Source organism: Erpetoichthys calabaricus, chromosome 10 (assembly GCF_900747795.2).
Source record: "Erpetoichthys calabaricus chromosome 10, fErpCal1.3, whole genome shotgun sequence".
NCBI lineage: Eukaryota > Metazoa > Chordata > Cladistia > Polypteriformes > Polypteridae > Erpetoichthys > Erpetoichthys calabaricus.
This window is the reverse complement of record NC_041403.2, coordinates 92,652,714-92,669,259: the sequence shown is the minus strand read 5'-3', so window position 1 is coordinate 92,669,259 and position 16,546 is coordinate 92,652,714. Positions and strand designations below refer to the sequence as shown.

The window sequence follows — 16,546 nt, the reverse complement described above, 5'->3', positions numbered from 1 at the left end:
AATCATATTTTTATATAAATAAAAATGAAATAGTTGGATTTAATTTTTTTGCCCAATTTTGAATAAATAATGAATGAATCAGTTGGCCTGTGACTACTAGATTTTTGTTATTTTCCTTAATGTGGGGATGAGATTTTTTTTTATCACTTTTTCCAGCATGCATCCCCAATTTCTACCACAAATACTAATAGACATATTGTTAATTCAATAAAGACCTAAAACCATGTTTTCCAATTAAAAATTTTAGATTTTTTTTTTTAATTTCAAAGTTTGAGCTTTTGGCAAAACTCAAACCTTCACAAAAGTATTTCTTACAAAACCCTAAATGTGTATGCCAAATTTTATGAAATGGTTTGGCAGCTGCTGTTACCAATTTTAAAAATTTTAACTTACAGAAGAGGAGGTACAGTATTTTCTGCAACAATGAAAATGAAAATTATAAAGTGAAAATTCAGTCTCATTCACCATTTATTTTTCAAAGTCTATGCAAGAATTCTGCAAAAATTACAAATGAAATACCATTTTCAATTTCATTTTCTGCCTGAACAGCAGTGAAGCTGCAAAAATGAAAAGTAAAATGCCAGTAACACTGGCGCCACCTGCTGCAAATTAAATTTTAATTTTCCACTTAGCATTTTCATTTTCAATTTCTCAACATGCAAATATATTTTAATAGTGTGGGTCAGTGGGTGGAGCTTTGCACCTTGATTTCCCACAATTCTTTGACCTTTGTAGCTGGATCAAAATCATACTTCAACATTTTTACTATTTTTACAAAAGCAAAGCTATTGAGTTAGTGATATTCCAGGGCCAGCTACACTACAGAAGAAAAGTAGATATTTATAGCCACATGTGTCCATAAAAAATTCATATATTCAGGACCTTTTGCAGAATGACTTCAGAATATTCATTTAAAAGAAGTCCCCAACAAAAGTGAACTATAACACACTGACTATTACAAACAGGGTTCCAGCATTGTAAAATACATTTTCTCACATTGCTATCTAGATTGAATACATCTTAATTCAGTTTCTGTGGATAAGTCCAGTAACTGATTATCATTCATACTTTGTAGCAGAAGCCAGAAATACAGCTGGCTGTGAGTTTACACTTGTATGATACTATGAGACTGCCTAGCTAATGTGAGCGGCTTATATATGATAACACTGGGTGCTTTGAAATCTCTAGTACAAGTTCATCAACTAAACAAAGTACAAACTACCTGTGGACTCGTTTGACAAGTCATATCATCTTAGATAAAAACAACAATCCTTTTTATGATACAAATGCAAAAATAACATACTGGGAAGATTCCCTTTTTTTGATGTTACGCCATGTAGTTTTGTAATGATGATAATGAAAAGGATTTAATATCCAATTTTCGTGCAGAACAGAGATACAATATTTTGATATTATACAAGTCACTGTTGACCAGTTTTGAACAATGGCAAACGATTTTAAAAACATCCGTGTTGAAAAAGGAAAGAACACTTGTGTTACTTGTGTTTTATAATCCAAATGTCAGTTGTCCAGTCATATGTTCACAACATACACTTTTTCCTTTTTTGTGAATATCGTTAAATATATAATTATGGAAAAAATCATATCACGTAATAAACGGTAAACACAAGTTACATGAGACCAAGTTTTTAAATTTTAGATCGGCCTCTCCCCCCTCATTCATTTGTCGGTAGTCTTGGTTGAGGAGTATTCCTTTAAACTATGATAAAACCAGTCTACTTCTATTTCAAGCACTTGTGAAAATCTCCTTCCCCATATGCAGTCGACAGTGATCCTCCATTATAGGTTTGAATTACTACTGTCACATGTACAGATTACAATGAAATTCTCACTTGTATGTGCTAATCAGCATGCAATACTCCTAGTGCTATGATTAGAACTATTTTACATCAAAATTTCTGTCTTCGTTACCTGAAAAATCTTGGCACACACACGGGGGATCTATACCAAATTAATTTATAATGGTGTGACAGTATTCTTATATCATAATAGTATATCAATCATGATATTCAAGATTTACATAACATTAAAAAATTAAGAATGTAACAAAGTAAGGTTGCGTAATTTAAATGAACTTAAATTAGTTCTGAATTCTAAATACAGAGCAGTAACTGTTAAGGAGAAAGTGAGGTGAACATACGCCTAAACAGTATGCCTTCATGACTAATAAAGGTGATTATAGATGTGATCAAAGAACTGAAAAACAAATCACTAGGAGAAGATTATGTACCTCTCAAATATTCAAAGTGTGCATTGAACTGATACTAAAATGACCTGGTTAATTATGAGAACCAGTTAAAAACAATGGAAAAAGATGAAATGCCTAACAATGTAATCAGACTCATACTGTATATAGTATTACTACAGTGCAGTGGAAATGAATGTGACAGTATGGGAAAGAGAATCTGATCTTTTCTATTTGACCTTGGGAGCATATAGTCTTGTCCCTTACCACAGATCCTGTTCAAGTATTTTATTACCTACACTATGCTATCAATATGGGCATGAGCACAGTCCCACAATAGCTCCAAAGGATTTCAACATCCTAGTATTCAACAATGACTATAATAAAATGCAAACAGTCTTAAGCTACCTTGAGAGGAGTATTAAAAAAGAGACGTCAGAGTATCTAAAACAAAAATATTGTCTACAGGATACTGGAGGAAGAAAAGCTAACTGTAATACTCGCCTCTGTTGACATAAAGTCGGTAGAATATTTCAAATGCTTTGGATCCACTGTCACAACAGGACAATCTCTAATGGAAATTCAAGTATGTATCTGCAAAGCCTGCCAAGCTTTCTGCCAGTAGAATCAAGCGCTATCAAGTGGAAACCTGGTCAATGTAACAATGTTATCAGGAGGTTGGAGAGCTTTTACAGCAAGTGTCAGAATGTTTCTCCCAGTTGGTTACTCTGAGAGAGTTTTAAACGAAGAGAGAAGGTGTCTATTTTGTGTAGCTCATCCAATCAGTGAAGTGATCAGACAGAGAAGAATGCACTGAATGGAATTTAAACTATGGAGAAACAACTGTGAATTCACAAAACAAGCAATGATGGCAGGCTCCTGTAGTGGGTGAAGGAACAGAAAGGGAAAGCAAAGAATGCATTGATTGAAGCTGTTGCTATTGGCCAAGTGATTAACTATTAACCTGCTGGCAAAAGTAATTAAATCATTAGTGATATGTACTAGTACAAACATACTTTGGCTTAGGGTGTATATTTAAGGACACAGGGTAAATTTTAAATTTGCCCTGTATTTCAAATGTAGATTTTAAATTTAAATTTTTTTTTTGTTTTGCACTGTGGGTGTCCTTTGTACAGATATGTTACTGATGGAATGGTTTTAGTGAATCATCTGTCCCACCTATTTGTTTTTTATTTTAAAATGTTCCCTCTCATGAAAATAACATCTCAAAAGATGATGCAGTATAGTGTGTGCACACAGTAAGAAAAATAGCACAGACAAACAGAACAAGAAGTATTGCCAATAGCAATTACATGTTCCACCTCTTGCATCTGCCCCTCCAACCTAGACAGCTTAAATCTCTTTTCTTTCGTGTTAGAATGAGCTGTCATATTTTCAAGGATTCTGTTGTGAATGGTGCCTTAATAGGCTGATTTTGACAGGAATAGCACTTCTTTTCCATGCTACAGACTTTTCTTATGAAAGCATTATCATCAACATATATGGACTGTTTTTATGTTGGCTGAATAATCGCATATTGGAATTCAGTGTCTGAGTAAGCTTTGGTGAAATTTAGAAAAGTCAAGACTTGCTTTTACCCTAAATAGGAAGTCATTTGCTGTGGAAATTTAAGTGGTTTCATCCTTTACTTTAATTATTTAAACACTTACACTTCCTTTGCTAAAGGTTCAGAATCATATAATGTTCCTATGGCTGTAATTTAGCCACCCTTTTGTTGCTTGTGAGCCACAGAAGTACTTACATTTCTATTAAATGTTTTTGTTTCAGGAGTTAACCTCAGTCGACATTTGAGCAGTAATGGATAAAAGCTTCAGGGATCTGGATTTGATTTTTGGCGAGTCATAATCAATGTATGCTTGGCACACATTCCTTGTGTCTGCATGTATTTAGTCCCAATGACTCAGTTTTCACACTCCTCTTGAAATGTACTTGCTAGGTTCATTTTTCAGGGTTGGTTCTTCCCCTGTGCCGATTATTGCTGGGATAGCCTCTGGCACCCTGTTGCCATATAATGAACAAAGTAAGATGAAAAATGAGTGGATTGGATTAACCTAAGGATTATTTGTTCAGTTATTGTTCTGTAATGTGTCTTTCCAAAACAGGTCTGTTTTTTAAGTTGTTTGTTTTCTTTATTTTCAGGTGGGCAACCACATTGACGTGCTCAGTTCAAAATGGGTTGCACAAGATGCTGGCATTGGAGCAGGAGTAGATTCTTATTTTGAGTATCTTGTGAAGGGAGCCATTATGCTGCAGGATGAAGAGCTGATGTTAATGTTTTCAGGTCAGAAGTGTCTCCTTTTTTGTGTTTGGTCTTCTCAGTTGACATACAAGTAAAACCTTCTAAATCGTTTTCGTTGTGGCAGCACTTGTTTCATAGGAAAGGGGATAAAATGATTGATTAATAAAATTAAGTCATGCTATACTATAGCAAGGTATTTGTATTTTATTTTGAAGTCAATGAGCATTCAAAACGTAAGCTTTAAAATGCTTCCTCGTAAGAGTTCACATTTGAATAAATCTTTGAAAGGATTAGTCATCCCATGTATCACATCCTAGCCTAGAGTGACCTACCACCTGGAATTTGTATCACTTGATGGCAAACTATAGTATTTGTCAAAAGTACATTCTCAGGTGTCTTATAGAGTTTTTCAGATGTGTAGCACAGGACTTGCTTGTGAAAATCTTCATGATAGAAATGCTATTCTTTTACTAACAAATTCAGTTTTAATAGTATATTAAAATTAAAAATGAGACCTTTTCACAGTAAAACTTTCCTGCCAATATTAATTATTGGACAGAAAGCACAGAGTGTCAGAAAGCTCATAAATAAAAACCGGGGGCCTCATGTATAACATTGCATAGAATTTGCACTAAAACATGGCATATGGACAAAACTGGAAATGTGTGTACACACAAAAAAAATCCAGATGCATAAAACTGCATGTACGCCAAGTTCCACACATTTGCTCATTATAAATCCCAATCAACGTGAAATTTTAACACACTTGCATGTGCCTACAACCCCACCCCAACTCTTCCCAGAATTTTGCATAGTTGAATATGCAAATCAATCTAATCTTCTGTTCAGTGTTTTGTTAAATGACAATGGCAAAAGCACATGGAATAAAAGAATTTCAGAGATTGCAAAGTGGAGGCAAGGAAAGACATACTATTTGTTAGCTTAAGCAGTAGTATTGGCAACAAATGGAAATTGATGGTGTGATATGGAGTGGAGAAGACACTCAAAAGTTCAAGTTCAGAAAAAAAATAAAATAGGAAAGAAATAAAAAGTGGTCAGATATCAAAGTCGACATGAAAAGATGAGTCGCAGCCCACCGTCTGTTTATTCTGTTTCGGACAATATTACAAAAGCTGAGCCCTGTGCGGTGGTCAGCCAGTGATGGGGCTGCTGTACCCAGCACATCTTTGGGTGCTGGCTGCACACACACCTCTGCCTTGGAAATCGCAGGGTGACCATCTGGCTGTGTGCTGATGGGTGCTGTTCTGGAGTCAAAAATGCAATAGTGGATGCTGTAAGAGGTGTGGTCAGCGAACTAAGGAATGTAAGGGCTGTATTATGTGATATTAGTGCTGGGCGGTATGACCAAAATTCTATATTACGGTATTTTTCAAAATTTATACCGGTTTCACTGTATTTTTTTCCCATGCATGACCCTGGCGTTTTCCACTGCAATTACTGGCTAAGAATGACCTATTCCACTGTCATGAAAATTGTACATTGTACAAAAAACATTTTAATGTGCACACAAGTATTAATACAGGTTTGCATGGCCCCATAAAGTGATAGTTTTCAAGGGGGTGGCACTAATGAAGAGAAGGAATTGCATTGCATGACAGTTGCAGTCAAAACATAGAACTTTTTTATTGAACAAATTTTGCAAACAACTTAAACTAAAATTTTAACAGCATATTTTCAACCATCCAGAGGTGCTTGTCAAAAGTTGTATTGCACTGAACATGTCTTAGAAAAGGATTACATCTTGCCTGAAGAAGGGGCCTGAGTTGCCTCGAAAGCTTGCATATTGTAATCTTTTTAGTTAGCCAATAAAAGGTGTCATTTTGCTTGGCTTTTCTTTAGAAAAGGAATAAATAGTAAATATTTTTTGTAAACCAACTACACTTTCTGTTAATGTTAACAGTCTCTGTCCACTGACACGTTAAAGTGACTTTTTAAACAACTTTAGCATCATTAAACTGCATAATATTTAAACTAATAAATAATAACAAATAAATAATAGTGCAACTTCCAGTAATAATACTATTACTTCAAGCCCAGGTGCATTACACAGTATTCACCAAATAAAAATAAAATAAAACAAGTGCAACTTGGTGATGACATCTTTACTAACTGAACCATCATTTAGGCAAATTGCATTAATATGGTCCTTGCTTCAAGCTAAGCTATATACATAAATAATAAAACTGCAACTTGCATTTATAATGCTATTTGTGGTAAAGCCCTACGGAATCGTATTAGGGCCACGGTGAAGAAAAAAAAATATGGACACAGGGAAGAAAAAAAATATATATATGTCAAGAATAAAGTCGATATGTTGACTTTATTCTCGACATTTCCACTTTAATCTCATAGTTTATTTTATAATTAAAGTAGAATATTGTAAACTAAACTTCATCCTAAAATGAATGTTTAATTTACTAGATTTTCTCAAACCCCGTCATAAGTTAATGTAGCACATTAAATGCTTTGTGTTGTGTTCCCTGACCCAGTTGTTAATCACTGTGCGGTTCTTAAACTGACTTCCTCCACAATAAGAGGTGGCGCTGGCAGCGATCACTGCACAGAATACATTCACTTCATGATATTCCTGCTCTCTGAAAATTTAGAATGCTAAGATATATACTTGATATCATTTTTAGGATAATATGCATTAAAGCAGGTATTAAACATGCACGGTAGTGCTGCTCCGTTGCAGTAAGGGGTCCCCAGGTGTATGTTCAGTGTAGAGAACCTTATGGCAGGTGTGACGAGGCTCCAAAAAACTGGATGTATGAATAGCTATCGCACAGGTTTAACTTAAATATTGTGTAAATATTGGGTTTGTGATCTGGTGGTCAGAGACACGAACACAGAATTCAATGGATGTTCTTCTGAGTGGGCTTTCTTTATTGCATGCATGCTGTCTCTGTCTGGCGTACCAAACCCTCCGCTCCTATCCTTCCTTTTTCTTTCTCCACCTAACCAATCACCATACGATAAACGTCTTTGCGAAATTATAACTAGTTATAAACTTAGACCACGGAGTATTCAGAACTTTAAAAAAATCTTTGTTATACATGTTTAATTATGCCATAAATTCAGAGTTGTGCCCATCCCAGGAAGCATTATGTGCGAGGCAGGAGCAAATCCTGAACGCTAGCACATCGCAGAGTGAATATGAGCAAAACATACACTAGCAGGGTCAATATAGCATAACAGAACCCCACATCCTACATGACTTTGAAAGGAAACTGAAGTACGCCGAGTAAACCCACCAGAAAAACATGCAAATTCAAGGCAGTATACACCCGAGACCCCCTTGCTGCGCAGCAGTGCAACCTCCATGCCACCGTGCCCCCACATGATTAATACATGTTTTAATGCATTTCATCATGAAAATTATATCAAGTATTTATCTTAGCATTCTAAATGTTCAGGGAGCAGGAATATCATGAAGTGAATGTATTCTGTGCGGCGATCGCCTCCTCAGTACAAGAGGAAGTCAGTTTAAGAAGCACGTACCGATTTAACATGGCTCGGGGAACACTTAACACAAAGCATTTAATGTGCTACATAACTTATGACGGGGTTTGAGAAAATCTAGTAAATTAAATATTCATTTTACGATGAAGTTTAGTTTATGATGTTCTACCTTAATGACAAATTATGAGAATAAAGTCAACATGTTGACTTTAATCTTGACATAAATGGCGAGAGTCAAGCAGAAATGTCGAGAATAAAGTCAACATGTCATCACACTATTACACAGTACCCATATACATTACACTGTATTGAAAAAAATAAAACAAGTACAGTGGAACCTCGGTTCACGAACGTCTCGGTACACGTACAACTCGGTTTACGACCAAAAAGTTCGCCAAAGTTTTGCCTCGGTTCACGACCACACACTTGGTATACGAACAAGCCAGTTTTCCTTTCGGTTTGTGCGCGCCAATGATTTCCGCATGTGTTGCATTGTTCTCCGTGCGTGCGTGCTTTCGCTGTGAAGTCTTTGTGCTCTATTTCATTTCCCTTCCGGTTCGTACGCGCCGATTACTGTATTTAAGCACGTGTTCAGCCTCTCCCTGTTCATTGTTCTCAGTCAGATATGCGTGCTTTACCTGTGAACTCTTTGTGCTCTACAGTATTTCGTGTGCTTTTGCAGTTAACCATGGCTTCTAAGCAAGTGAAGAGTGGTGAGAATTATTGAGACTTAATTATGAGAAGTGTTGCAATGTTACTTTTCTCTTTTTTCAAATGTTCATTTTTTCCCCGTGCTTAAAACTCATTTAAAAAGAGTGTTTACAGCAATCGGGTTGTAATGCTATTAGCTTGAACTCCTGTAATGTTACTTTCTTGGTTGACTTTTAAATAAAGTTTGGATTTGTTCAAATGTTCCTTTTTTTTTCCCCTGTGCTTAAAACTCATTTAAAAAGTGTTTATACAGCGATCGGATTGTAGCACGAACTGCTGCAATGTTACAGAGGGGTTGGGGGGGGGCTCAGTGTTGCTGAGAGAGAGAGAGAGAGAGCGAGCCTGCGCCTGCAGCTGAGCAGGGAGCCTGGGAGTTTGTGTCAGTGTTATTCAATGTTTTTACATTAGTTTACTATTAAACTGTGCATTCTATGGTGTAATTAACTATATTTGTGCTTAAAAATCTTTAAAAAAAATATATTTACATACAGTTCGTACGGTCTGGAATGGATTAATTGTATTTACATACAATCCTATGGGGGAAATTGCTTCGGTTTACGACCAGAGGTTTGGAACGAATTATGGTCGTGAACTGAGGTTCCACTGTACAAGTTGGCTTACAGTATTACCCAGTAGTATAGAAACAATATTCACAGATTTGAACATAATGGTCCACATCCGACCTTTTAAAACCAAAGTATCTCCAGGCAATGGACGTGACTCCTTTGTTTCGGCAAAAGTTCTTCTGTGTCATCATGTTCAACTTTATCATTTGCTACAGCTTCAGTTTCGGAATGTTCTCTGTCCATTTTCACTGTGCAATACCTCCACTACCGCATGTACTTCATTGCATGCCTATTTAGCAGTGTAGTAGTGAAAAAGAGCCCCCACGCAACACCTCCACTAACGCATGTACTCCGTTGTACCTGTTCAACGGTGTAGCAGTGAAAAAGGTATCCCCCTTATACAGTTATTTGCTGCGCCACATTCTGAATGTTGTTTAGGCTATTTAAACCGGTGTTGTGGTATAAGAAAAATCCATATCATAACAAAAATAAAAAACAGTTTTCGGTATGAACCGGTATACCGCTCGGCACTATGTGATATTGAGCACAAATTAAATATTATTGGTAAAAAATAATTGTTGTATTTGAATTAATGTTTTTATATTCTGCTAGTCACATTCCAGTGAGGTTGTAACATTATCCTATTTGGCTGATCATTTGGTGGATCAGTGTCAGGTTCATCATACCTCATCTCTTCAGGTATGGGCAAGCCACGATTGTGTCCCACATTATGCAGCATGCTACATGCTTGCACAATGTGACACACTTTCTGTGGACTATAGAGCAGCACATTAATAGAGTGGAAATGCTATCTATTTACATAAGCAAATTCATTCTCTGAAGGTACCTTTATAGTGTAGCTTCTGCGCCGAGTGTTACAACAGATCGATTCTCTGCTCTTTACATGACTCTTTGAGGTGACTCGCAATCTTTAAAAGGACTGCTTGCATTTTGTTGCACTAGTTGGAAGAAGGACCTACAACTGTGCAGAGTTGCTGTTTTGCTATAGATGATGCAGTAGTGCCAGCTCATTCTTTTGGCGATTCATCCCTGGCTGATTGTAACTTGTCCAGCATCGTTGCAATAGCAATGTGCGTGTAGTTGACTGCTTGGATTATATTTGGAAAACCGAATGTTGCTGCGAATTGTGCTTTGATGTTTCCCAGTTAAACCACAGTGTAAGGAAATCTCATATACAGTAATCCCTCCTCCATCGCGGGGGTTGCGTTCCAGAGCCACCCGCGAAATAAGAAAATCCGCGAAGTAGAAACCATATGTTTATATGGTTATTTTTATATTGTCATGCTTGGGTCACAGATTTGTGCAAAAACACAGGAGGTTGTAGAGAGACAGGAACGTTATTCAAACACAGCAAACAAACATTTGTCTCTTTTTCAAAAGTTTAAACTGTGCTCCATGACAAGACAGAGATGACAGTTCCGTCTCACAATTAAAAGAATGCAAACATATCTTCCTCTTCAAAGGAGTGCGGGTCAGGAGCACAGAATGTCAGAAAGACAGAGGAAAGCAAACAAATCAATAGGGCTGTTTGGCTTTTAAGTATGCGAAGTACTGCGGCACAAAGCTGTTGAAGGTGGCAGCTCACACCCCCTCCGTCAGGAGGAGACAAAGAGAGAGAGAGAGACAGAGAAAAACAAACAAGCAAAAATCAATACGTGCCCTTCGAGCTTTTAAGTATGCGACGCACCGTGCAGCATGTCGCTTCAGGAAGCAGCTGCACAGAAGGTAGCAACGTGAAGATAATCTTTCAGCATTTTTAGACGAGCGTCTGTATCGTCTAGGTGTGCGAACAGCCCCCCTGCTCAATCCCCCTACGTCAGGATCAGAGAAAGTTAGCGCAAGAGAGAGAGAGAGAAAAGTAAGTTGGGTTTCTTCTCAGCCATCTGCCAATAGCGTCCCTTGTATGAAATCAACTGGGCAAACCAACTGAGGAAGCATGTACCAGAAATTAAAAGACCCATTGTCCGCAGAAATCCGCGAACCAGCAAAAAATCCGCGATATATATTTAAATATGCTTACATATAAAATCCGCGTTAGAGTGAAGCCGCGAAAGGCAAAGCGCGATATAGCGAGGGATCACTGTATCTGGATGACAAATGGATAATACCATTCTATACAGCTGGCATGATGTGACTCAGTGATGTTTGTGAAATACCCAATCAGTCAGCAAGTTCATGTTGAAAAGCTCCTGTGGCTAAAAAACCGAGGGTGGACAGAACTTGCAAAGGAGCAGTTAGAGCACAGTTCCTCAAAGTCTGCCTTTTCAAAGTGCCAGTTCAGCACACAGCTCCAAGGGGGATAGCTCTTGGAAATTGAAATCGACTTAGAAACCAGTCATCATCATCATCTATCAATATGTGTTCTCTCCTAATTCTTCATTTGCAATGTATTCTAACAATGCTAAAGCAGCTATGGTAGTTGGGGTAGTTTTCTCATTTCTTGTGCTATTATATTGCTACGGAATACTTCCAAGTGAATTAAATTTGTAAAGGATATGCAATTAATTTGGGTGTATTTGATACAGCTTGTGTCAAGGATTCGAATATGAAAAACAATGGAAACAACACAGAAACAGTAGCACTGCTTTGACACTGGGTGCTGTTCATTTGTAAAACCAAGCAGGAAAGTATGTACTCAAGGTGTGAGGCTACCATGAAAATGCATGGCTTTACACCAAGTGTAATTTTTATACATCTCGTAAAGAGTGTGGAAACGATTGTATGCAATAGTTTTGTGCATATGCACTGTTTATACATGAGGCCCTGGGTGAGTATTTTGTATGTGTGCAAATTTAACCAGCATTTAGATTATTGTTTGCATGTTATAATATAGATCAGCATTCAGTATATAACAGACAAAAGAGATTGGGCTCATCTTTTTGTCACCCCAATAAAATAAGTCTGTATAGATTAACACATTTTGGTGAATGTACAATTTTTCATTTGTGAAATTATTTGTCTAATTTAGATATATACCCAATGTCTGATATCTAATTACTATAAAACTGATCCACATTGTATGTTCTCGATGATGCAAATAATAACAGAAACACACCAACCAGCATTGCAACTCAGACAATAACTCTTAGACATGTAATGGAAGAGAGTTTTGAGTAGTGGAAAAAAAAAGTAATAAAATTACTCTCCTTAGCACCACTCCAGTACAGAAATATTTTTACAAGTAAGCTCCTTATATTTAGTACCAGAACATACTAATATCTGAAGGCAGCTTACTTGTAAAAATATTTCTGTACTGGAGTGGGGTTAAGGAGAGTAATTTTATTAATTTTTTTTACTTGTATTTAATCTTTTTGTCACTGTCCTTACAATTAAATTTCTGTTTCAACTACAGAAAACCAGAAGTTTTTTTTTAGTAATCTATAAAAGTACAAACGCCTTCACAATCAAAATGTTCTTAACAAAACTTGCTCGCTCTTAATATTATTTGAGGAGTACCATGAAAATCAGATAACCACCATTGCAGCATGGAGACCCATTCAACATTTAAAGGGAGTATTAGACCAGATTTCAGCATTTAGTCCAGTTACTAACAGTGCTGATTTAATGTAATGGATCCTGGCTTTACTTCATGGGTACTGTTTACTGGAGATATTTATTTGGTCTAACATAATGTCCTTTTGGCAGATCACTGAGAAATAGAACATTCCCTAACAAAACAGTTTTTCATTCTTTGCAGATTAGATGGATGGATGGATGGATGGATGGATGGATGGATGGATGGATGGATAGATAGATAGATACTTTATTTATCCTAATGGGAAATTCATTAGGTAGTTGATGTAAAAAAAACACTTATTTTAAATAAAGGGGAAGCTTAGTTGAAAGCACCAGGACAAGGTTGTTTTAGTTATTCTTGGATTTTTATATATTTGCAATATACTTTAAGAAAACCCTTTTACTAATTGCCATGTAAAAGGCTATTGTTGTTTACCAGTATTGTTTTCATATATTTATTTTTGTCTATCTTTAAAATTACAGAATATGATAAAGCTATAAAAAACTACACAAAGTTTGATGATTGGTACCTCTGGGTTCAAATGCATAAGGGGACTGTTACTATGCCAGTGTTCCAGTCTTTGGAGGCCTTCTGGCCAGGGATGCAGGTATTATACATATTTTTATAAATTCAAAATTGATAAGCACAAGATATAGTAAAAATGTTTGTATTATTAAGCTTTCAGTATTGAATGTTACATACATGTATAATAAAAATAATTCAATGAAACCATTGGTAGTTATCAATAAAAAATGTTTTTGTTCCAGTGAAAATGTACAGTTTTTATACAGTATGTAGGCATAATCTGTAATTCTTAAAGTGCAGTGTTTTATACTTTCCCATGCCAGGATTCTCTCAGTTCATATACCACAAGTTGCAGTATGATAGGTGTAGGTGGCACAAGAACTCACAGCAGCTGTTTTTAGAAGTTTCCTTTCAGAAATATATTCTCTTTTTGCTGTCTAAGCAAAATGATCTGTATCATTGTAGTTTTTAGTATTCTGTACAAGAAAATAGCATCTCGGATACTGTAAAATTACAGAAATACGTAAGCTTCATTAAATGGGACTAAATGTTGTGTGTTAGCTGAAGGTTAGTGGAAATGAGCTTGTAGTCACCGGACACTCCTAAGCTGGAGGGAAAAAGTAAGAAAAACTGTTCGTTATTACAGTAGGCCAGAGGTCATGTAACCTAAATGAACTGTTATGTGGTTTAGTCCCGAATCCTGCTAATTTCACGAACCAGTTTCAACTAAGAGTCATCTGTTAATAAATTATGTTGGTGAATAAAAACACATAACTTAAAACCAATAGAAGATTAAGACCAAGCTTCAAAATAAAGCAGGTTCTATTGTAAAAAGTAGAAAAATATCCAAACATTATTTTCCTGCCAGCACTTGAGAAGAAAAGGTGCTTGGTATTTTTTTTATATATATATATTTGGTGACATCAGAAAAACTACATCATATTTTGATCCTTTCCTCATTTACGATTTGTAGAGCCTCATTGGGGATTTGGATAATGCCATGAAAACCTTTCTTAACTATTACACAGTTTGGAAACAGTTTGGAGGACTCCCAGAATTCTATAGCATCCCTCAGGGGTACACTGTGGAGAAAAGGGAGGGGTATCCTTTGCGACCAGGTATGATGTATTAATTATTCTTGATAATTGACTATTTTATATATAACAGTCTGATCAAAAACTGAGTTTCAGTAATAACTTTTGATATGCAGCTTTCCCATCAGTTTGTTTTTCTTTTTCCTTTATTACAAGTACTACAAATACATATGCCAATAAATTAGCTTGTTTCTCTTCACTGCATGACTTATTCCTTTATTTTTGTTTTTATGTTCTTTATTTCGCCTTATACAATTTCTTGTATTAGGATTATGTTAGTTTTCATATACCCATTGGGGTCAGAGCGCAGGGTCAGCCATTGTACAGTGCCCCTAGAGCAATTGAAGGTTAAGGGCCTAGCTCAAGGGCCCAGCAGAGTAGGATCTCTTTTGCCAGTGACGGGGATTCGAACCGGCAATCTTCGGGATACCAGCGCAGATCCTTAGCCTCAGACTAGTTATCTTTTCTGTTGATGAATATTCGCAAACCCACATAATTTTTGTAATTTAGGTGTTTTGTAGCATTACATTGTGTTCCAGGTTCCACTATATCTTATAATACGCCATACATCTCGTACAACTTACTTGCATTTTTCTTTTACATACTAGAGATGCCAGTCTTTATTGTGTTCATTGCAGAGACAGAACTGTTAGGAAAAATGGATGGACCAGTAAATGAAAACCTAAATTAAGTTGAAATGGGCATGGGTGAAAACCAGGAGGATAGAATTCACTGAAAGGCAAATATGAGAAATGCTGAACAGAAGGCATAGTCAAAAAAATTTAGAGCATTGTTGTCAAGCGGTAAATAAAAAACAAGAGAGATGCAATATTTTCATTTTTCTTTATCCAGAAACTTGGACGATTGTTTGGGGGAAGAGTCACAGAAACTCAAACAACCTGTTGCTGTGTTCTAACAGAGTTGCAGCATCAATGAAAATAATTTATGAGATTTACTATTTTTGTTTCTAAATAAATATTTATAGCTTCTTATCATTTATAGCTTCTCATCAAAAAATACAGAAACAAATATAGAAAACCTAAACAAAATAACTGGGGGTGGGGGGAATAAAAATTCCTTACCAATTATACAAATATTCCAGTTTCATGACAAGATGATACTCTGAGTGGATGACAACTTTCCTAGAAATCTTCATTAATAATAATTCTTTACATTTATATAAAGCTTTTCTCACTACTCAAAGCACTCTCCATGCAGGGAGGACCCCAGAAACGAACCCACAACCTCCTTACTGCAGAGCAGCAGTGTGCCCAGTGCGCCACCTGCATCTGACCCTTTCTGTCACCTACATTCACATCATCTTAATAAGCAGAATTCCCTTCTTTATCCAAAATTATTCCATTGTCAGTACCTAATTTTAACATTTACTACATCTTTTAGGATGTTCCTTACTCATGGCTGACAAGCATTAAAAATTATACTGACTATCTTTGGGATAATCGCTACAAATTTTTTTATGAACACACTCCTAACAGCCTCTGCACAAAACTGCGCCCTCCTCAACACTTTTATTATTATTTACCCCTTTCTGCCTTACTTTTTGTCTCATTTAGCTGCCGTCTTTGACTTTCATATCTGGTTTCCTTTTCTAAACTTTTTTTTTTCTTGCACTTTTTTTTATACTATCAAAACAGGATTGTCTTCATCCAAAAGATCACCACATTCCATCATTTTCTTGAATAGGAGCAAACTGTGAAATAATTTTATTGAACCTTTATCTGCCCCTTGCGTGTTTGCCAGTCCCAAGCCACCATCCTGACTACCTTGCCTGTTCAGTCATTATTATCACTACAAACACTAACCACTGTTTCACTCATGTTTTCTCAGTTCTCGCTTCACTACTAATAGTAACCTAGCAAGCATTTTCTTCAGATATTTCCCTTCACAAAATCCTTTATTCATATTACAATATTTCACTAACTTCACCTTGTCAACTTCTGCCTTTACTAATTGATAATTGATCCTGAATGTTCTCCTCAGTTGCTTTGACAACATGAGAATTTTACTGTCATGTCTTATGTTGTCATTAAAGTCCTTTTGTTTTCCCAGTCTAAAAATTATTTTATCAGTTCACAGCTACCAGCTATAACTTTACAAGCTCTTGATATCAATTTATCGGCATGTTTACTTGTAACCCTTCCT

At 36.2% G+C, this 16,546-nt stretch overlaps 1 protein-coding gene across 3 annotated transcripts in view; it reads left to right on the top strand.

The window, feature by feature from the left end:
• edem2 (ER degradation enhancer, mannosidase alpha-like 2) overlaps positions 1–16,546 on the top strand; it is a 42,755-nt gene that overhangs the window by 22,080 nt on the left and 4,129 nt on the right. For all 3 annotated transcript variants that reach the window (XM_051932916.1, XM_051932918.1, XM_028811607.2), the window contains 3 exons: positions 4,367–4,508; positions 13,247–13,371; positions 14,263–14,407. In XM_051932916.1, coding sequence (XP_051788876.1) covers positions 4,367–4,508; positions 13,247–13,371; positions 14,263–14,407 — 412 coding nt within the window. The remainder of the gene's footprint in view (positions 1–4,366; positions 4,509–13,246; positions 13,372–14,262; positions 14,408–16,546) is intronic.